Source organism: Eschrichtius robustus, chromosome 2 (assembly GCF_028021215.1).
Source record: "Eschrichtius robustus isolate mEscRob2 chromosome 2, mEscRob2.pri, whole genome shotgun sequence".
Lineage (NCBI taxonomy): Eukaryota > Metazoa > Chordata > Mammalia > Artiodactyla > Eschrichtiidae > Eschrichtius > Eschrichtius robustus.
The window spans coordinates 177,525,287-177,546,669 of record NC_090825.1 but is presented as its reverse complement, the minus strand read 5'-3'; the positions used below and the strand labels follow the sequence as shown (position 1 = coordinate 177,546,669).

At 63.1% G+C, this 21,383-nt stretch overlaps 1 protein-coding gene across 13 annotated transcripts in view; it reads left to right on the top strand.

Moving 5' to 3' along the window:
• Positions 1-19,062, top strand: part of TCF3 (transcription factor 3) — a 34,162-nt gene extending 15,100 nt beyond the window's left edge. Inside the window, exons 4-19 of one of the 13 annotated variants that reach the window (XM_068537327.1) lie at positions 3,711-3,784; positions 3,947-4,025; positions 6,735-6,802; positions 8,086-8,215; positions 8,910-8,959; positions 10,173-10,275; positions 10,358-10,527; positions 10,612-10,744; positions 11,154-11,212; positions 11,314-11,392; positions 12,199-12,272; positions 12,632-12,790; positions 12,865-12,967; positions 15,521-15,650; positions 15,851-16,086; positions 18,362-19,062. In XM_068537327.1, coding sequence (XP_068393428.1) covers positions 3,711-3,784; positions 3,947-4,025; positions 6,735-6,802; positions 8,086-8,215; positions 8,910-8,959; positions 10,173-10,275; positions 10,358-10,527; positions 10,612-10,744; positions 11,154-11,212; positions 11,314-11,392; positions 12,199-12,272; positions 12,632-12,790; positions 12,865-12,967; positions 15,521-15,650; positions 15,851-16,086; positions 18,362-18,504 — 1,790 coding nt within the window. In that variant the 3' untranslated portion in view covers positions 18,505-19,062. Of the gene's footprint in view, positions 1-3,710; positions 3,785-3,946; positions 4,026-6,734; positions 6,803-8,085; positions 8,216-8,909; positions 8,960-10,172; positions 10,276-10,357; positions 10,528-10,611; positions 10,745-11,153; positions 11,213-11,313; positions 11,393-12,198; positions 12,273-12,628; positions 12,791-12,864; positions 12,968-15,520; positions 15,651-15,850; positions 16,087-17,922; positions 18,150-18,361 lie in introns of those variants that run through there. The other 12 variants (XM_068537329.1, XM_068537328.1, XM_068537326.1 and 9 more) reach the window with 12 other exon arrangements.
• The last annotated feature ends 2,321 nt before the right edge of the window (positions 19,063-21,383 follow it).

Sequence of the window (21,383 nt, the reverse complement as noted above, 5' to 3'; positions counted from 1 at the left end):
CATATCGTGCATCTCCCCACAGCATTCCTTCAAGTCTGAAGTGATGTAAGAGTTCAGAAGTTGCCCCAGACATCACAGGAAGAGAGGCAAGGACCCCACTGGCCCGTGCAGGGAGGCCCCGGCCCACTTGAGGAAGGGCTTCCTCCTGACTCACACCTGTGTTGGTCTTGCCCCTCATGAGACCCCAGGTGCTGCTGAACAGGCCACCATCCCGTTTCTCGGGGATTTTAATTCTAAGGGGAAAAAGCCAGAGGGGGAGCTGACAGCCTTGGGGAGCTGATGGCGGCAAGAAGGAAACACTTAGGTGAGGACCGGCAGACGGCTGCCCTTAGGTGCTGTTAATTTTTTCTCAGATGTGATCATGGTGCATGGTGGTTATTTTTATTGTTGCTATTTTAGTCTTTACTTGGGGGGCAGCACGTCCAGCACAGCAGCCGCTTAGCCGCACAGGGTCATCTAATCGTGCGTTAATTAACATCTCATCGAGGGGGGGAGCTTTTTCCGCCAGTGCCGTAGTAGCTGCATGTGACCGCAGGAGGACATTGTGATTGGTTAGATAGTTATCGGAGCAATGAAGAGGCCAAAAACATATTTGTCGAGGTTGTTTGGGGGCCAGCCCTGTTCAGGCAACGCTGGGGACAGGGGGCCAGCAAGGCGACCTCCCTGACGGGGGGTGAAGGATTAGCAGGTGTGGGGACCACTGGGGCAGAGCTTGGGTCGGGGTTGGGGATCTGCTTACTTGTTGGGGGGCAGGGAGGAGTGAGCTGGGGGCAAAGGGCGGTCAGGGAGGGGTCTGGTCTTTACCCTGAGAGCAGTGGGGAGCCATGGGAGAGGCTAGAGGGAGGGAGGAGAGGCAGGTTTTGCTTCCGGAAGCTCCATCAGGCTGCTTGGGGTGGAGTGTGGGCAGGGAACCTGGGGTGGGGGGGACACTGCTGTACGGATGGGGCTTGACCCAGGGGACACAGGGCCGAGCCAGGCTCTGATCCGAGGCCACGGGGGTGGGGGGCAGTGGAGTGAGGGAAGGGGAGAGGACGGCTCCCGAGATTTAGCCCGGGTACCCGGGCGAGGGGGTGCTGACAGAGCTGGGGCTGCAGGACGAAGCCCCTGACGACCATGGCTATGCGACAGGCTTGTGGTGGCGACGGTGCAGGGCCATGCCTAGGCCCTGTGACCACGTCTTCCCCCCACTCCAGGTACCGAAGTCTGCTAGTCTGGCTACTTTATACGGAGGGACTGGCTCCTGGAATCTTCTCCGTGCCTGGGTCAGCAGACCTTCCTTGTAAAGGGCCAGACAGTTTCTACTGCAACTGATCTCTGCATTGTAACCAACACCGCTGTATACAGGGAACAAACGTCCATGGCCATGCGCCAATAAAACTTTACTGACAAAAGCAGACAAGGGCCAGACTTGGTCCAGTCACAGTTGGCACACCTGCCCTGGAGGAGTCAGCCAGGACGGAGGCCACTCAGAGGGGCCCGCCCCCCCATGTCATCCAGCCAAGGGGGTGTCCGGCTGGAGCCCGGGCTGGGCAGGTCCAGCTGTGCCACACTGGTCGTCCTGGCGGCGGCAGCCCTCACGGTGGGCGGTTCTGTCACCCGGGCTGACTCGGATCAGATCTGAAACTCCGAGGGGCGGGCGGTGCCCCTGGGCACACCCAGCCCTCTGCTCCGTCCATCTCCCACCTCTTCCTGGGGGCAGGGCCCGGTCTGAGCAGAGAGATGACCTTTCCGGGGGCTGCCCTGCCACCACTTCACCTCTAGCACTTTAAAAAGAAAAAATTATACTGCGACAGCAACGTCTTATTCTATTAGTACATTTTAATTAGAATGTGAACAAGAGATGTTATGAATATTCATGATTGGGTTATTAAAATGCATAATTAACCAGTGGGGGTTAATAACTATTAATGGCAGCGGTGGGGGAGGGCCCATCCCTCTTTCTGTCGTCTCGTCTCCAGCAGCGGGGAGGCTGGGGCTGGGTGAGGGGGTTTTTACCAGAAAGGGCAGAGCAGGGCCTGGTTGCCTCTGCCCGAAGCTTGTGGGGCCCAAGTTGGAGGGGTCCCTGGGTGTCGGCCCCAGGAGTGCCCGTCACCCTGCCAGCCCTCAGGGGGGGTAGGAAGGCCTGGCTTTGGCCTTGGACCTGGCCTCCTGCTCTTGCTCAAGGGTCCTGGCGACTCTGGGGCCCGTGGTGGATGCCCACGGGGGTGGGGGACCCAGAGCGGGACGAGCTCGTGGGCGGGCACCGGAGAGCGAGGGGATGACAAGTAAGTGGCTGTGGAGGGAAACTGGGGCTCGGGTGCTGGCCCTTCGCCCAGGGTCACCCCCCTTCACCAGCTGCTCTCGTCCCCAGAGCCCAAGTGGGGACTCAGGACCTTGGGGTGCAGACACCCCAAATCTGGCGGCAAATGTTAGATGGATTTGTGGAGACCATGGGAGCTCTGTCTGACCCCCTACCCGCCAAGGCAGCCCCCAGCTCCCCATGGTAATCACATTGGAAATTTTTGATTAGAAAACAGAATCTAACCAAGGTATATGAATATTTATCAGACTGGGAGATTAATATGCATAGTTATGCAAATCAGACAGCAATTAAACACCAACTCTCCAGGGGAATGATTAACTCAAAGGCACCAAAAGAGAAAGATGCAATTTAAAAGAAGTTTCTGGTACAGATGCGCAGAGGAGGGCCGGGTGAAGGATTCCGGTCGGGTGTTCGGGATGTCCACCACGTGGGGTCGGGGGTGGGGTGGGGCACGTCCCCTGGCACAGATGGCAGGGCTGGGCACGGCCTCTCCCGCCCAGCCTGGCCTGGGCAGCTTTGACTCGGACTCGTATGTGGACACCCCCAGCCCTGCAAAGTAGGGCGTGTTTGTGACCCCATCTGCAGAGGAGGGAAACTGAAGCACAGGTGGGAGGGGCCCGGGGGCTGCTCCCATTCTGCTTGTCCAGGCCCTGAGCCCCGTGGCCCCCGATGGATGGTGTTGGAGCCCACCTGGCCTGGGAAGGGTGCAGGCCCCTGTGCCTGCCCGCTGGGAAGATCTGGGTCCTGGGCTGGGCCCCTGGGCAAGTGTTCAAGGAGATAAGGGCCCTGCCCTGCCAACCCTCCATCCAAGGTCCTTGTCCCCACGTGGCTAACCCTGCCACACCTGGGCCTCCAGCCCCGCCTATCTTACGGGATTGGACTCCTCCTTCCCTGCCCGCCAGCCAGCCTGTGCCTGGTGGGTAGTCTGCGGCAGCTGCTGCTGTTACTTCAACAAAGGGACGGCCCTGCCCCTCGAATTGGCAGAGATGGGAAGGGGGAGGCTTCCACTCTCGAGATGAGATGAGAGATCATCCCTCATCCCCATTCCCTGACGCCTTCATGAGCCTGGGCCAGAGGGAGGGACTTGGGCCTGGAGAGGGAAGCCCAGAGTGGGAGTGAGGGCTCCGTCCAGGGTGGGCTGGGGGCTGGACGGGTGGGTAGAAAGAAGTTTGCTAGCAGCAATGGCAAATTTGCCAGCAGCTGGTGGAATTGTTTCTTGGGCCGTGGACCCGGAGGTCTGCTTAGTGCCTGTGTGTCCGGGGTGCTTGCCGCTGGCAGTGGTGTCACCATGGGCAGTGCTAGAGTGGGTGCATCTGGACGGGCTCCAGCACCAGGCTGGGTTGGGAGGGGCCTGGAAAGCTTCCCAGGTCGAGTGACCTGCCCCTAACCCTGCCTTCCTGCCCTGCAGGTCTCGAGGACCGGCCCAGTTCGGGCTCATGGGGTGCCAGCGAGCAGAACAGTTCCTCCTTCGACCCCAGCCGGGTGAGGAGCCCGTGGAGGCCTGAGACCCTGGGGCGGGTGTGGGTGGGCGCGAGGAGAACCCCCAGCCTGGCCTGCAGGGGCTTTGGGCTCTGTGGCGCGCGGTCGCATCCTGGCCCGGAGGCGTCCCCGAGCCCCCCTCATCCCTGCCCGTCCCCCCCACAGACCTACAGTGATGGCGCCCACTTCAGTGAGTCCCACGGCACCCTCGCTTCGTCCACATTCCTGGGACCTGGGCTCGGAGGTGAGTGTCCACGTGGTCCCCGTCCCCACCCCCCTGCCCGCTCGGTTCTCGAGCACTGGGGCTTCCGGGACGGCCACCCAGAGCAGAGGACACAGGTGGGGACCAGCCAGGTGCCTGCTGGGAAGTGGACTACGCAGTCCCGACAAGCCGAGTCTGAGGCCGGATGCCTCGCCTGCTCTCCCCAGAGCACCGGCATCCTGACCGTGAGAATCAGGATCGGGACCTGGACGAGGGTCCCCTCTCTAGCCCCAGTTTCCCGACCTGCAGGGATGGGGATTCTCACAGAGCCTTCTGCGTAGCCCGTGGTAAGGACTCATCTGGCTCCCCAGGCCCGAAGGCCCACCCCCATCTCACAGATGAGCAGACTGAGCCTCAGCGAGAAGGGACCCGGCCTCCGGGACCCTCAGGGCCTGGTTGGGTGTCCCGAGTGCTGGCCCTGCTGAGCCTGGGCCCTCCCTGTTCTGAGGGAGTGTTGGGGTGGCTGCAAAGCTGGCATCTCTGGGGGTTGAAAGGGGCCGGGGGGATGGGTCAGCTCCCGCTTTGGGGCCTGGGCTGCGCACTCCCGGTGCTCCTGAGACACGAGGTCCTTGCACATGACAGCCAGGTGAGGTAGGCTCCTTCGGCGCCGTCCCCAGCGGTTCCCAGGCCGAGGTGCATGGCGGCGGGGTTGGTGGCTGCTGGGGGAGGTGGGTGAACTCTGGTTGCCGGGCCCAACCAACCAGTGGGGCAGCCAAGGCCGGAGGGCCTGGGGTGCATGGAAGGAGCCAGACGGGCGAGCGGGGCCTGGACGCAGTCCCGGGCAGGGAGGGGGAGCACAGCGTCCGGCACCCACTGTGTCTAGCGGGAGTCCGTGTGCATCTCCAGGACCGGGAGGTGAGGGCTGGCCGGGTGGCCCGGGGTGGCCTCTGCACCTGCCGCGACACCAGTTCCCCTCTGCTGTTCCTTTCTCCGGCTTCTTCCTGGCACGGGCAGTTCCCACAGCCAGGCCTGGTCAGCAGGGCCCAGAGCCCAGCTGTGTCACACACCCACCACACACCCCAGTGGCTGAGGAGCTCAGAGAGTGCAGCAGGGAGCCCAGGCCAGGCCCAGCGAGACAGTGGGGAGGTGGGCGCAATTGCGCCCTCCCTGGACCCTGGTTTTCTTGCCCGTGGACCGCGGCTGGCGATAGCCATGGTGGGGCAGCGGGCGGTGAGTGCCAGGCCCAGGGGGCGAGGGTCACTCTGTTCCCGTGCGGCCCCCAACCTGGTCCAGCTCCTCGATGAGACCTGGTGGTTCTGCTCTTGGTGTCTGTCCTCCTCCCCCCTCTCATACCCTGATGCCCGGGCCCGGTGCATGGCTTGGGCACCTGCTGTATACCCACAGGGCTCGTGGTCCTCGCAGGTCCCCTCCCAGAACCTCTGCTTTCTCTCCTCGCCTCCCTCAGCCTTCCTTTCAGGATGCCCCTGCTTGGTGCCTGCTGTACGCAGGGTCAAACCACAGCAGCCCCACCCTGCAGTGGGGAACCCAGAGCCCTGGCTGGGCCGGCCAGCTTTGCTTCCCACGGCCACCCTGGGAAGGGGGGGAGTGCACCCTCTGGACTGGGGGCGAGTCCCCTCTGGCCTCCAGGCTGTGGTTTGTTCATCCCTAAACGGGCCCCGTGTCGCCTGCCCTGAGCTTGGGCTGGTGGGCGTGGCCTGTGGGGCATCTGGTGTGTTGGTAGGAGCATGGCCCTTCTCCCTGCCCCCTAAACAGCGTTTGCTCCAAGAATCCACTTGAAATTGTCCTTTTAAAATCAAGGAGAGAGGGAATTCCCTGGTGGTCCAGTGGTTAGGGCTCGGCACTTTCATGGCCGAGGGCACAGGTTTGATCCCTGGTTGAGGAACTGAGGTCCCACAAGCTGCGCAGCATGGCCAAAAAATAAGTAAAAATATTCAAAAAATAAATGGATAAAACGGAGAATTTCCCCCCCCACACACACACCCAGTTTGAGAATAAACCAGATTAGTCAGTCAAGCATTCTGATTCTTTGCTCACGGTAAGGCTGGTTAAGGTCCACCCTCAGTCAGGATAGGTGCCTAGCTGAAGCCACAAACAAGCTGAAATTGTTCAGGTACTGATGGATCCAGGGACCTGCTTCAGGCGAGGCTGGATCCAGGTGTTTGTGTAGCTGCGGGAGTCTGTTCACACCAGCTGCTCTCTCGGGCAGGCTGTCCCCCCACAGCTCGGTCTTGCCCACCCACACAGAGGAAGGGCTCGTTCGCACCGAGTGGCTTGAATCAGCGTCCCCAGGGATGTCACATGCTTGTTCGTGAGCTGACCTTGTCCAGGAGCTGGGGAAGGAGCCCAGGGCCTGGGTGCTGAACCTTGCAAGATACCAGGGACCTCGACCTGTCCCCTGGGAACCCAGCACCCTGGGGAGTTGACACCTCATGACCTTGAACAGAGGAAACCGGAGCTCGAGGAGGGCGGGGGTGGGGAGCCGAGTCAGTGCTGTGCCGCTTTGGGGATGGGGCATGTGGGGGCCCTGGCGGGTTTGCAGAATCCTCTGCGGGTCATCCGGGGATAGCGTCTGGCTGGAACCCCACTTGTCCCTCGGCTCCTCGCCACTTGATGGGGAGACCAGTGTCCCACCACGGTTTTCAGTGTTGTGCACTTGTGGAGCGCCTGCTGTATACGGGCATGTGTCGGCTTCTGGGTCAGCTCTGGGTGATCCTCCTTCCTTTTCCCCAGGCAAGGGCGGCGAGCGGGGCGCATACACCCCCTTTGGGAGAGACGCGGGGGTCAGCAGCCTGACTCAGGTGAGGCTGCGTCTGCAGGGTGGGCGGGGAGGAGGGCGTGGGTCCCATCGGCCCCCGGCGGCCCTTGGAGCCTGGAGAGCCCCTGTCTCCAGACTAGGGAGCAGCGCAGGTGGTTAGGGACTGGGGGTACCCAGTGGGGGCCACAGTCACCGCTTGACTTCTCACCCCACCTTGTATTCCCTAGTTTTAATTTGAAACAAATTCGTCCCAGTTGCCTCTTGATCTGTGAAGGCTCGGCCAAGTGCTGGTCACTCTCCAGCAGTCGCTGAAACAGGCCCAGGCCCTGGGCCAGGCCGGGTGGGTCGTCGATGGGGAAAGGGGAGGCTGGGGTCCAGCCTGTGGCGCCCTGTGCACAGCTGAAGGGGTTCCAGGAGACACCTGCCCGCCCGCCTGCCCCCAAGTGGCAGACAGGGAAACCGAGGCCAGCCCGGCAGCCGAGGCCTGACCCTCGCACCGTGCCCCCGGCCTTGTGGTCCAGCCTCGGCACAGTCCCCGGCCTGGGCGAGATTGTCACCCGTGGCCACCCCACTGGGATGCTGACGGGCCAGTTGCCTGGCACAGTGGTCCCTTGTGGCCTCCTGTCCTGGTCCCCGCTTGGGTCTCTCTCCCGCCCCACGCCCGAGGGCTTTATTCCCTGCCCCTGCCTGCAGTCCTGCAACCTCAGGGTGCAGCTAGGCCCTGCTGCAGGCAGCGCCGCCTGTGTACACACTGGGCCTCAGCCAGGTCACAGCCACTGAGTGCCCACGGGGCCCCAGGTTGTCGGCCAGGGGCAGAACTTGCATGGCCTTATCTGTCCCCATGACGCCCCTGAGCCGTGGAACGTCTGACATGCCCATTTCACAGACAGGAAAGCCGAGGCTGCAGCACTGCGCCTCGAACCCCAGTCACCGTTGTTCTCCTGGGAAGAGGGTCTAATCTCTGCGAGATTAAACCGTTTACCTTAAAAAAAAAAAGTGGGGGGGAGGCTATGTACAAAGTAAAACAAACAGATTCCCTTGACACCTGAAGCATAGTTGTGCCCGTTTAGCACCCAGACAGCAACACATCTTCAGGCTTGACGGTGTTTCTCTTCCCGTCTTTTTCCCTCATGAAAATGGCAGTGGGTAGTGTCCTAGATCAGAGAAACGCCACCAGTGTCAGCAGGGAGGGACCTATGCCCCAGGTCACTGTCACCCCAGGACCCTGCCATTGGCCTGGACCTTCACTCTTGCCTTTGTTGTTTTAAACCGGAATGGCCTGGGGGCTGGGCAGGGGACCGGCTGCTAACCCTCCCCCTCCCTCAGGCCGGCTTCCTGCCCAGCGAGCTGGCCCTCAGCAGCCCGGGGCCGCTGTCCCCCTCGGGCGTCAAAGGCGGGCCCCACTATTACTCCTACTCTGGTCACTCTCGGCGGAGAGCGGCGGATGGCGGCCTGGGTGAGTGGGGCGGTGGCGGGGCGGCTGGGACGGCGGTCCCCGTGGGTCCTAGCAGTCGCGTCCTGTGAGGTCGGGCAGCGCTGAGTTGGCACAGCGAGGGTCCCACAGCCCTTGGTCGCTTCCCCGGCCATACAAACCCTGCGCACTGTGCGGTTCTGTCGAAGGACGCCTCGTTTAGCGAGGTTGCTTTGATTCAGTGACGCTAAAGTCACCCACCCAGAAGTACACAGGTGCCAACGTGGGCCCACAGCGAGGGGGACCGGGACCCCGGCTTCCCATCTGGGCTGCACTGGAGCCGGAAGGCCGGCGGCACCTGGCAACCATGGAGGCGCCCAAGCCAGGGTTGGGGCTTAGCAGTTTCGGCGAGGGGGGAGCTTGCAGATCCGGGACTCGGCGACCGGGCGGCTGCCGGAGCTGGGGCTCAAGGAGCAGGCACCGGCTCCCGTGTCCATGAACCCTGCGACCCGGCTCCCAGCACACACCTGCCCCCCCTGAGTTTGCCACATGGGTCCGAGGCTGGTTTAAGTCATTCTCTTAGTAGGGAAGCTTGGGGGTCTCTTCTCCGAGCTGCAGGGTGGGGCTGTCTCCCATCCCCTAGTGACAGGAGTGTCCAGGCGGGAAGGGCCCCCTGCACCCCTCCCAGTGGTGAGGGCGGGAGCCTGGCCGGGGGTGCTCACTCCTCTTGTCCCAACAGACACGCAGCCCAAGAAAGTCCGGAAGGTGCCGCCGGGTCTCCCATCCTCGGTGAGTTGTGGGACAAACGGGCTCCACAGGCCGAGCGCCTCTCGTGACCCCCTCCCGAGGGTGGGCCGGCCCTGCATGGGGTCTGACGAAAGCCCCATGGGCTCAGCTGGACTTCTTCCCCGAGGCCCCAACCCTGAGGTAGTCGGAAAGTCCTTCCTTGGGTCTAGCCTGGGTCCCTCCTGCTTTAAGAGAAGGTGGTTTCCTCTGGCCAAGGCGCCTCAGAAAGGGCGTGAACGGGGTCCTGGAAGCAGGAGCAGGCGGGCGTCCTGGCGGCCAGTTAGAGGGTTTCCCGCCCCGTCCGCCCTGCTTGGAGCTGCCCTCTGTCCTCGCCCCGATGTCTGGTGGCTGGCGGGCTGCCAGGCCCAGCAGATGGTGCCGAGCCGTCAGCGGCTCCCAGCACCGTGCTCCCGAGACTTAATCACGTTGGGAGAAAAGGCAATTTGCTGGACTCCCCGGCTCGGCCACCACCCTCTCTGCTTGCCTTCTCTGCTGAGCCCCGGAGGCTGACCCGGCCCGTACCAGGCCGCAGGCCCAGAGGCTGTCTTAGCTCAGCTCGTGATGGAACATCTTGGAACATCAGAGCTGAGAGGCCCCTGAGCCCACTTTGTCCTACCATCTCTTGGCACTTGCACCCCGCTTTCTGCTCCAGTGTTGGGGCAGACGTGGCCATTTGACCCCGGCACTTTCCTGCAGTGCCCAGCCGATCAGGGTCGGCGCTGATCCTTGAAAGCCTTTGCTGTCTCACTGCTCTGGGGCAGCTGGGGCAGAATATTCACCCGGGGCCCTGCCTCTGAGGCCCCCAGGTCTTGTGTGATCAGGGCTGGGGTTAAGGCAGGTTCCAGTGCTGGGGGCGGCACAGCTGGGCTCTGCTGGATCAATAGGAGTTTACTGGATTAAGGAGGGAAAAGGCAGTCTGGGCTGGGGGTCCAGTCTACAGAGGCCTCAGGCGCAAGGCTGGGACTGTGGGGAGGGCAGGAGGGTGGGGGTGAAGAAGGAACAGCAGAGAGGTGATAACACGAGCAGAGCCTCAGATGCGGGGCCGAGGTGCGGTTTTAGAGGGAAGGTTTGGAGAAGCACAGGGAAGTGGGTGGTGGGGTGGACAGCCCTCCAGGTGGAGGGGGAGACCCAGGAGGGGGAGCTGCGGGGCGGGGGCTGGTCAGTCCCCACCCTGCCCGGCCCCTCCTGCCTGACCATGCCCGCTGGCCCAGCACAGGTGTACCCACCCAGCTCAGGTGACGACTACAGCAGGGACACCGCCGCCTACCCGCCCACCAAGACCCCCAGCGGCGCCTACCCCGCCTCCTTCTACGTGGCAGGTACTTGGGGGCTCGCCCGGGTTGCCTGGGGCGGGGCCCGGGCTCCCTCTGCCCACCCACCTCACCATTCCCCTCTCCGCAGACGGCAGCCTGCACCCCTCGGCCGAGCTCTGGAGCCCCCCAGGCCAGGTGGGCTTCGGGCCCATGCTGGGCGGGGGCTCGTCCCCCCTGCCCCTCCCGGCAGGTGGCAGCAGCTCTGTGGGCGGCAGTGGCAGCGGTGGGTTTGGCGGCCTGCACCAGCACGAGCGCATGGTAGGCCCCGTGGGGTGGCCGTGGCAGGGGAGGTGTGTGGGCAGTGCCCCGTCTGACCCTTCCTACCCCGTCCCCCGCACACAGGGCTACCAGCTGCATGGAGCAGAGGTGAACGGCGGGCTCCCGGCTGTGTCCACCTTCTCCTCGGCCCCCACGGGCGCCTATAGCAGCGTCTCCAGCCACACGCCCCCCGTCAGCGGGGCCGACAGCCTCCTGGGTACGGCCCCCTCACTCCACACCCCCGGTGGGCTCAGGATCCAGCCCTGGGTATCATCAATAACCGCATCCCCCTCGCCTGGCTCGGGCTCCTCGGGCCCCCTCAGGTGTTTCAGAGTGGCTCCTCGATGAGTAGGTCCCACTGTTCATTTGGGAAAACAGAGGCGCAGCGAGGGGGCTGCTCACCCCGAGCCCTGCAGCCTGCCTGTCCCCAGAGCACTGTGGAGGCACGTGGTGAGGCGTCAGGAGACGCCCGACTGAGACCGGGGCTGCCCAGGGCCAGGCTGCGGCATCCGTGCAGGCAGCTGCGTGCAGACGGGAGCTCCCCGTCAGCCGGGGCGAGTAAGCCCGGCCCAGGTGCTGGGGCTGCTGCATCCCAGAGGCTGGGCCTCACCTCTCTCCACCCACAGGCTCCCGTGGAACCACGGCCGGCAGCTCTGGGGACGCCCTTGGGAAGGCGCTGGCCTCGGTGAGACTCGGCATGTGGTGGGTGGCTGGGTCGGTGACCCAGGAGGCTGACTCCTGACCGGCCACGTGGTGGCCCTTTCTCTCTCCCTATCCCCGTCACAGATCTACTCCCCAGACCAGTCAAGCAATAACTTCTCATCCAGCCCCTCCACCCCCGTGGGCTCCCCACAGGGCCTGGCAGGTCTGTGCAGCGTGCTGGGGGAGGGGACTGGGTCTGCTGACTGTAGCCCCGGGTGGGCAGGGAGCTGGACAGACCACATGCCTCAGAGCTCACGTTCCCATGGCCGTCGAGGAGGGCTCCCTAGAGGATGGGGGGCTTCCAAGCCAATGCTCCTAGGTCACAGCAGAGGCAAAGGTCAGGAGGCGCGACACAGCAGGCTATGCATTGTGAGCATGAGGGGCAGATGGGATCCAGCGGGGGCCTGGGATGCCGCCTGGACAGAGGCAGAGCAGCCGGCCCGAGGCTCCCGCCTGGACTCCAGGACGTGGGCATGTTGGCGTTTATTCACCCCAAAAGCTGTTAGGCACCTACTGTGTGCCTCATGTTCGGCTTTGCTAAGGGGACCGGGTCCCCTGTCCCTAAGAGGGTGCAGCCGGGGCTCAGCCAGGGGCTGCGGAGAAGTGAGGGCCACAGGTCTCCGGAGGGCGCACAGGCCCGCACGGTGCCTCTGGGGCTCCGGTGGGGCAGGACTGGGAGGAGCCACCTGCCCCGTAGGTTTTGCATCTGGAGAGACTGAGGCTCAAAGACGTGACCTGCCCACTGGGTTCACACCCCAGCCTGGCAGAGCTGTCGGGCCAGCTGGGCTGAGATTCAGACGTGGGGCCCTTAGACTGCCTTGTGGGCGTGGGAGCCCCTGTGTGGCCAGTCTGGGCATCAAAGCTACAGATTCCCAGCCCAGCCTTCCTCCCTCCCTGGGTCAGGCTGCACAGACACCGCTCCCCCCCACCCCGCCCCCCCGCCCACTTACACGCATCTGCCCCTTCCAGGGACGTCGCAGTGGCCTCGAGCAGGAGCCCCCGGTGCCTTATCGCCCAGCTACGATGGGGGTCTCCACAGCCTGGTGAGTGTCCTGGGGGCCAGGGAGGGTGCACCCTCATGGGAGCGCGGGGAGCAGAGGTGCTTGTGAACACACAGGGACACCCGTTTGGGGTGGGGGGTGGCTTCGCATGTCTGCCATGGCTATGAAGCCACATCCTATAAGAGGTCTCAGGTGTTGTGGAAACAGCAGAACGTGCGATAGGACAGGTGCCCCTTGACCAGGTTAAACTTGTCAGCTAATTTGTTGGGAATAGGATCCAAAGCTGGTGGGTGGCCAAAGCTGTTGCCGTGGCCTGTGGCCCGCGATGGGCAGCTAGGCTGTTGGCAGCTGTGTGGGGTCCCGGCAGCCCAGGCACCTCACCCCTTTCCACCCCACAGCAGAGCAAGATGGAGGACCACCTGGACGAGGCCATCCACGTCCTCCGCAGCCACGCTGTGGGCACAGCGGGGGACGTGCACGGAATGCTGCCTGGCCACGGGGCGCTGGCCTCGGGCTTTGCTGGCGCTGTCATGCCACTGGGTGGGAGGCACGCTGGCCTGGTGAGTGCTGGGCGAGGGCAGGCTGGGGGGGCGGCCGGGGCCAGGCCAGCACTGATGACCCCCCTCGTCCACAGGTGGGTGGCAGCCACTCGGAGGATGGCCTCTCCAGCAGCGGCGGCCTCGTGCACAACCATGTGGCCCTCCCCGACCTCTCCCGGCCGCCTGACTCCTACAGCGGTAAGTCCCCGTGACGTCCCCTGCGCAGGGGTGGCTGCACCCCAGGGTGGCCCGTGCCGTGGGCCCGCCAGTGGGCGCCACTCCTCCTTGGAGCCACATTCCTCCTCTGGAAAATGGGGACTGAGAGCCACCCACCAACCTTCCCGGCGGCCTGTGGGCTCAGGACTGTCCACCCCCATCTCCAGTTGAGGAAACTGAGGTCCAGGGGAACTAACTGGGCACCGGTGCAGAGGCGGGGGGCAATGCCCCCTGCCACATCACCAAAGCCCTACCTGGCCTGGTGGCAGGATCCCACAGGGGTGGGAGGGGCCCTGCTGCTTCTGGGGTGGGTTGCTACCTCTCTGTTCACCTGGTCAATCGGGAGAGTCCCAAAAGGCATATATGTTTAGCGTCCATCGTGCGTCTGGTACTTTTCTCGGCACCAGGGAACAAAACAGATCGGGCAGAGAAAGGGGGTGACTTGTGTGGAAACTGGAAGGTGAAGTGAGCGTGTCAGGATGAGTGCTGAGGAGAAAGTTGGGGGGGGGGGGGGAGAAAGTTGGGGGGGGGGGGGCGGTGCGCGCGTGCAAAGGCCCTGGGGCAGAGCCGTGCCTTGTGTGCTGGAGGAACAGCGAGGAGGCCCGTGTATCTGGAGCAGAGTAAGCGAGCGAGGGGGAGAGAAGGAGGAGGGCAGGGCCGGGAAGGGACGGGGGAGGGGACGGGGCAAGTCGTGCAGGGCCTTGGGGAGGATTTGGGCTTTTACCCCAGGGAGGTGAGGGCCCTGGAGGGCTGTGGGCAGAAGAGGGGCGGGGCCTTGCTCAGGTGCTCATAGATGCCCTCTGGTGGCTGCTGCTGGAAGGACAGACTTGGGGGGTGGGGCTTGGGTTGGACGTGGGAAACAGGGCAGAGGGGACTGCTGGTCCAGGAGGAATGGTGTGGATGGATGCTGTGGACCGGCCTGCGAGGGGCCGAAGAGGGGCAGTGGTGGGCAATTTCCAGGTGCTTTGAAGGACTTGCAGATGCGGAGGAGGAGGTACGGTTCCGGTCTGTAGGTGGGGTCTCAGGGTCCTTGGCACACGGTGGAGTTGATGGTGGGGAGCCTGGGCAGGTCCCAGGTGGGGCAGGGTCTCAGGTGGGGTCAGGGTCCCGGGCAGATCAGGGGGTGCGGGTGCTGAGGGGCCTGAAGGAGGGTGCACTATGTCGGATGCTGCGTTGAGGGCCCCGTCAGGGCAAGTGGGGTGGCGTTGGAGTTCTGGGGTGTTAACTGTCCAGGGAAGCAGAGAAATCAGTAGCGAGAGGGGGCGAAGTCACTTGGCACGAGGTTATCCACACAAGGGAGTAACGGTGGCAGGCTTGCGCATGCCCACTGGGGTTTGGGGCCCTGGGTCTCACAGGGACCTGTCCCAGGGTCGCTGGTGCGACCAAGGCCTGGAGAGGATCCAGGACTCCACCCACCCTGCCCCCATCGACCTGGTGAAAAATACGCTGTGCCACATGCTGCATGCATTTGACAAGGCCCCCTGAACCCACTACACAACCCTCATGTCCGCCTGAGGACCCTGCAGCCCCAGAACCAGCCTGACTCTTGACTCGTGCTTCCGGGGTGTCTAGATTTTGTCACTCCACACCTGGGTGGCGTCTGGGGACATCTTTGGCTGTTACAGGGGCAGGGATGCCGCTCAGCCCCCACAGGGCCCAGGACACCCTGGCCTGGTGGCAGCAGTGCTGAGGGAGCCCCCAAGCTGGTCTCTTAAGCACTGCCCCAGTCCTGCAGTTCAGCTGCGGGAGAGCCCAGGCCACGTGGTGGTTTCAAGCAGCTGTGTGCTCTCGGCCACAGGTCTCTTTATGTTGCCTGGGGGTTTTGTGAGTCGTTGTCCTACTGGGTGGCTTTCCCACCCGACTGCTCGCTCAGCTGCCATGCAAGGACCAGCCCTGGCCTCACGGGACACTAGGTCCCGCCCCACCCTGGGCCCACGCGTGGGTGCTTTCCCGAACCTTCCGAGCGTGTCTCCTGGTGGCGGCTGTGATTCTGGGTTGGAGGGTTGCTGGGCACACACGTGCCTGACTTTTCCAGATAAGGCGGAAAAAGTGCTTTCCAAAGCGGTCATCCCCACAAGCGATACTCAGACCCGCAGCATTTCCGCATTTCCTGAAGCGATGATGCAGATTGCAGGCTCCCGGGGGGCCCTCCCTGCTCCCCTCAGGCTTCTCCATCACGTCTGCACTGACTTGTAGCAGTTCTTGCGGATCGTGGGGACTTGCCCTTTGTTGGCTTGTACGTGACAGCGTCTTCTGTCCATTGGCGCAGCCGCTTATTTTCTTGGTGATGAGAAGTTCTCAATTTTGATGTTTATCGATTTCTGTTTCTTTTGAGGACAGCTCCTTAGCGTTTTAGGAAAGTTTTCCGCCCCTGAGTGGCCACGACATTTCGGTGCACTTTCTTCTGAAGGCCTTTCGGTCCGCGGGGCCTGGAACGGGTGCCCGCGTGTGGCGTGAGGCCGGTGTCCTGCTCTTGGTGGGCTTCTGGGTGGCTTGCCGTTGCGAACGCAGGCCCCTGACTCCGGCCCGTTGCAGATCTCGGGCGCGGCGCCGCCCCGGGGCCCGGCGACATCAAGCGGGAGGAGCAGGAGGACGAAGAGAATGTGGCGGCCGACACTGCCGAGGACGAGAAGAAGGACCTCAAGGCCCCGCGCGCCCGGACCAGGTGCCGCCCCCCACCAACCCCACAGGCCGGCTGCGCACGCGCACGCCCGCCCCCCACCCCACCCCACCCAGGGCGCACGCACATGCGCACGGGGCCCGTCAGGGCACCTGCGCACACGCTCGGGGCGCCGGCTCCCGAGGCCGCGGCAGGCCCTTGCCCGGCCCCGCCTCACTGTCTCCCTCTGGCCCCTGGCCCCGTAGCCCGGACGAGGACGAGGACGACCTTCTCCCCCCAGAGCAGAAGGCTGAGCGGGAGAAGGAGCGCCGGGTGGCCAATAACGCGCGGGAGCGGCTGCGGGTCCGAGACATCAATGAGGCTTTTAAGGAGCTGGGGCGCATGTGCCAGCTGCACCTCAACAGTGAGAAGCCCCAGACCAAACTGCTCATCCTGCACCAGGCCGTGTCGGTCATCCTGAACCTGGAGCAGCAGGTGCGAGGTCAGTGGGGGCGCCGCTCCCCTCCCCCACTGCTGCCCTCGCTCTCCCCTTCTCCCTTCCTGGAGCCCACCTCCCCTGCGTGACATCCCCCGCTGTGACCTTTTCCCTGCAGTGACATCACCCCTGCAGTGACCTCCCCCTGCTGACTTTCCGCCTCCTATAGTAATCAGTCCCCCTTCAGTGACCGTTTCCCGTTTCCCTTTTCTCTGCTGTGACTATCCACCCCCCGTGACCATCCTCTGCAGTGACCGTTCCCTCCTCAGTGACCATCTCCCTCCTGACCGTAGGCCCTCTGCCTGGCCAGGCCCCATTGCCGCCTCTAGTGGTTTTTTTTGGCCGCGCTGCGTTGGCAGGCGGGATCCTAGTTCCCCAACCAGGGACTGAACCCGCACCCCCTGCAATAGAAGAGGGGGAAGTCTTAATCACTGGACCGCCAGCGAAGTCCCATCCCATTGTTCCCTCTGAAGTGAGAGGAACAGACTCTGGACTCTTAGCCCTGTAGCCTTGGGCACTTTGGCACAGAACTGTGTTCTCAGACCCCAAAGACCCCACCTGCCCAGCCCTTCCTTCTGAGGAAGCCCAGAGCCCGGCTGGCAGGGACTCGTGTCCCTTGGCTCCCAGAGACTGTCACTGTCACTCTCGCTCTGAGCAGACACTTCGTGGGGCGCCTGAGCCCATCGGTCCCCACATGCAGGTGGGGTTCACCCCTCACCCACAAGGCTGAGGGTCAGGGAGGCTGTGTGACTCCCTCCAGCTGATTCCTTAACGCCCCCCACCCTACCCCCGCTGCCCCGTTAACCCTTTCTCTCCTGCAGCGCTGTCGCTTGGACCGGAGCTAGGGCCCTGGCCTGCTGCCCACTGTCCCCTGAGCTCTGGGGTTTCCGCGTCTCCACGGCGGCGTGGGCGTCACGCCGCGTCCGCCCGCCTCTCTGCTCTCTGCCCCCCGTGCTCCCCCACCCTGGCCGCCCACCTCCTCACTCCCACCGGCTGCCCTCCTTACCTCGCACTTGCGCCCGAGCGCTGAAACGGCAGGGCTGCAACCCGGGCCTTTCATCCCCCACGGCCCCCGTCGGGACTTGAGGGAAGAAAGGGGCCCCGAGGCCTGACTGTCAGTTTGGTCTGCACGCTTGTCCTGAGCTCCGGCCGCCGCCGCCGCCGCCGCCCGCAGGGGTCGCTCAGGCCCGAGGGCAGGGTGGGCGGGCAGGACGGGCTCCCAGGGAAACAGGCAGATGGAGAGGTTGCTCGTGCAGAGCCCCACGCTGCGCCCCTGGGGGGCCGGAGCTGGGGTGTGGACCCCGTGGTCAGCTCTCTGAGCCCCTGTTCCAGACTCGTTGGGGGAACTCAACACCGTGCCCGCCGCCCAGCGGTTACAGCACAAGTGCTAGGCCCCAGGGGCCTGCGCGCAGGGCTCAGGGCGGCCACTCCAGGCCCAGCTTTCAGGCAGCCAGGGTCCAACGTGGGGCAGGCGCAGTCCTGTGGCGCCCAGGCATGAGGGGTCTCCAGGCTGTGAGCTGGTTTGCTCCTGTAGATTCAGTGTCCCGAGCTGTGGGAGCCCCAGGCCCAGCTCTCCTTTACCCAGCAAGCAGCTGCTCTGAACGGGGAAGGTCGTCATCTCGGGGTTGGGGGGGTGGGGGCATGGGGCCTCCCTGCTTCCTGGCCAGTCCTGGGTACGGCGAGCGGGCGGGGGCAAGGGCTGCGCCCAGCTCCCCGCAGACGCGCGGGTGGGGGTCAAGGCCCCGCCTCCTGCCAGGCACACGGCATGCGCACTCGCAGCCAGCGGGTGCCCTCCCCACGACCCCTGCCCAGGACTAACGGGGCCCCGGTGCTGTGACCCAGCAGTACGGAGGAGGTGCTGTCCCTGGAGGAGAAAGACCTGAGGGACCGGGAGAGGCGCATGGCCAATAACGCGCGGGAGCGGGTGCGCGTGCGGGACATTAACGAGGCCTTCCGGGAGCTGGGGCGCATGTGCCAGCTGCACCTCAAGTCGGACAAGGCGCAGACCAAGCTGCTCATCCTGCAGCAGGCCGTGCAGGTCATCCTGGGCCTGGAGCAGCAGGTGCGAGGTAGGCGCCCGGGCCGGCCCCGCCCCGCCCTCCTGCCCACCGGGGACCTGAGCCGCTGGCGCCCCCCGACGCTCATCCTGCTCTGTAGACCCCCGGCCCGCATGGCCTTCTCGGGGACGGGGACAGGTCAAGAGATGGAGCAGCCGCGCGGGGCCCCCGTGTTCTTCCTCCCCCGGGGACCCTCTCCCACAGTGCTCTCCCCCTCCCCCCAGAGCGTAACCTGAACCCCAAAGCGGCCTGCTTGAAGCGCCGAGAAGAGGAGAAGGTGTCCGGCGTGGTCGGAGACGCCCAGATGGTGCTGTCGGCCGCTCACCCCGGCCTGGGCGAGGCCCACAACCCCGCCGGGCACATGTGACAGGAACGCCGCCCCGACGAGTGACGCCACCTTGGTCTAACCTGGGACAGTCACGCCAGGCGCCTGGCCCCCACCCCACGCAGCCCGTGGTCAGCCTTGAGCCAACATCGCCCTGGGGGCTCCGGAGGCAACACCACCGCCAGGTCTCTGGCCTGATGGATCCTGAAACTGAGTCTCGGCCCTGCTGCCCAGGCCTGGGCGGCAAGGAGCATTGTTTTTGGTTTTGGTATATACACGTTGTCAGACAAGAAAATGAATGCCTTAAGTATAAAAACGTGAAGACTCAAACATACCGTTCACAGGAGGGAAATGCTGTGCGGAGCCAGCTTGGTCGGCAGCCACCAACCAGCAACTTGTGCCTACGCCTGAGAGGTTTTTTTGTTTTTTTTTTTTTTAAGGAAAATAAAAGGAACCTTAGTTATGAGAGTTTTTTTTTTTTTTTTTTATACTGTAGAAGAAAATTAGAATGCCTTTGGTCTCTTTTTTTTTTTTTTAGCTTTTTTTGCGTATGTTTTCTAAGCAACAAATTTTTTTGTATAAAAGTCTCGTGTCTCTTGCTATTTTTGCTGCTGTTTCTAGAAATGAGCATTGCATTTCATGATCAACAAGGTTATTAAAAGTTGTATTAAAAAGACCCCAGGACTTCCCTGGTGGTCCAGTGGTTAAGACTCCGTGCTCCCAATGCAGGGGGCACGGGTTCAATCCCTGGTCGGTCCCACGTGCCACGTGGGGTGGCCAAAAAACTTTAAAAAGACCCCGTGTAAACTTGAGGTGAGGTCCCCCTCCCCGCCCGGGGAGCCACGGGACCAGGGGTGGCAGGTGCTGTCCAGTTCAGGTTCTAGCATGGGGGGCTTGCTCTTGTGGTTTTGCTCCCTGTGAAGTAGTGGGTGGGCCCTTGCTTGGTGGGGGCCTCCCCTGCCCGATCCGCTCCCCTCCCTCAGGAAGGGGGAGACCCTGCTGGGACACCTCCAAGGAGGCAGGGACACTCCCCTGTCACACAGCCGAGGTTCCTCCCCGCAAGCAGCTCTGGTCCCCCAGGCTCCTGCCTGCGGCCTGCCAGCCCCACATCCCTCCAAGCCCTGGGACCTCTCTCAGATGGGACTTTGTGAGGACCAGCATTCCTGGGCCCGGGGCCCGCGTTGCTGAGCATGGTGCTGGGGGGCCTCCCTAAACACCACACCCTTCATTCTCTGAACTCTGGCACAGAAACCCCCTGCTCCCCAAGTGGCCGTCCTGACGTGGACTGGGGAAGTTACAGGATCCCCCTGCCCAGAAAGGCCCCCAGGCTGTGTGACAGGGTTGACACCCGGGTGCAAACCAGGAGGGTGAGCCGCCCTCAGGCCCTGGGCGCCAGCTCCCAGGCCTCCCCAAGTAGCCCTCTCTCCCGTGTGTTCAGGGGAACCCACTCGGCCTGGGCTGTCCCAGGTTTATAAACAAAGTCCAGGGCGGTTGGTCACCCTACGTGTCACCTGGGCGTGGGGTCAGGCCTGCTGGGGTCTCACCTGCCCTCCCTTTACCCCCTGCATAGAGGCCTTACGTACCCGCAAGCTGGCTGCGCGCACCCCACCCTACCAGTATCCCAGGTGTCTCCCCCAAAACCCCACCCTCCCTCCCCGAGCACCGGGGCGGCCTGACTCCTCAAGACTGGAACTCCCCACGGCTGGGGGCCAGGTGCCCCACGGGAAGCTTGAGGGAACCCCAAGGCCAGCACGAGCGGGACATCCCAGCTTGGGGCCGGGGCCACCTCCAGGTCCCTGGGATCCCCTGGGGTCTGCCCCTGAGACTGATCAGGGGACTCTCCTTGGTGACTCCCCTGGTCTGTGGGTCTTGTCTCTCTTTGGGGAACCTGCCTCAGTTTCCCTCTGCCTCGGGCCTAACCCACAGACCCAGATGGGCAGGGGCCGAGGAGCCTCTGCGGCCCCCAGAGGCCCGCAAACTTTTGAACTGTGTATTACATATATAATTTAAGTTTTATATATTTTATATATATATAATGAGATTAACCCAGCACGGGAAAAAGTAGCCTTGGGGGAGGGGAAGAACCACAATTACGGGGAAAATTGTGCTCTGAGTGCCTCAGGATAACTGATTTTTTAAAAAACAAAAATTTTTTTAAGTAGAATAATTTTATATAAGTGTCAACACAGCTGGCTGAATTCTTTGGGATTTTTAATAACGATCCTCTTTAAAGTCGATTTGGAGACCTGTACATAACAGCACTGTAGCAATAAATGTGACATTTTATGACAATACTCTGCTGTCCCTGGATCTTTCAGCTGCTGTGTGCTTACAGATGAAAAGAGGGGTTGGGAAGGTGGTGCCCCCGTTGTTGGTGTCGGCGGCGTAGGCGCTCACTAGGTGGCCTGAGTACATCCCACCAAGGATGGCCTGGGGGGGTGTGGGCTTATCCGCACTGCGCATCTCCTGGACAGCTAAAACAGCTCGGCGGGCGGGCGGGCGGGCGGGGGGCTTGGAAACCATAGGAATCTGTTCTCACACATTCTGGAGGCCAGATGTCCCAGGTCCACCAGGTGTGGTAGGGCCGCGCTCCCTCCTGACACCCCCCCACCAGGAGAGTCCTTCCTGCTTCTTCCAGCCTCTGGGGGCCCCAGGTGTGCCTCGGTTTGCAGCCGCATCACCCTGATCTCCACCTCCATCTTCAGGTGGCCTCTCCCCGTGTGTCTTGTGTCCAGGTGTCCCTCCTACACACACACCTGTCATTGCCTTGGGGCCGCAAAATCTCTAGCATGACCTCATCTTAACCAATCACATCTGCAAAGACCTTATTCCAAATAAGGTCCTGATCACAGGCTGTAGCAGGGGTGGGGGGCGGTCAAGACTTGAACATGTCCTCTTGGGAGGACACAGTTCAGCCCTCA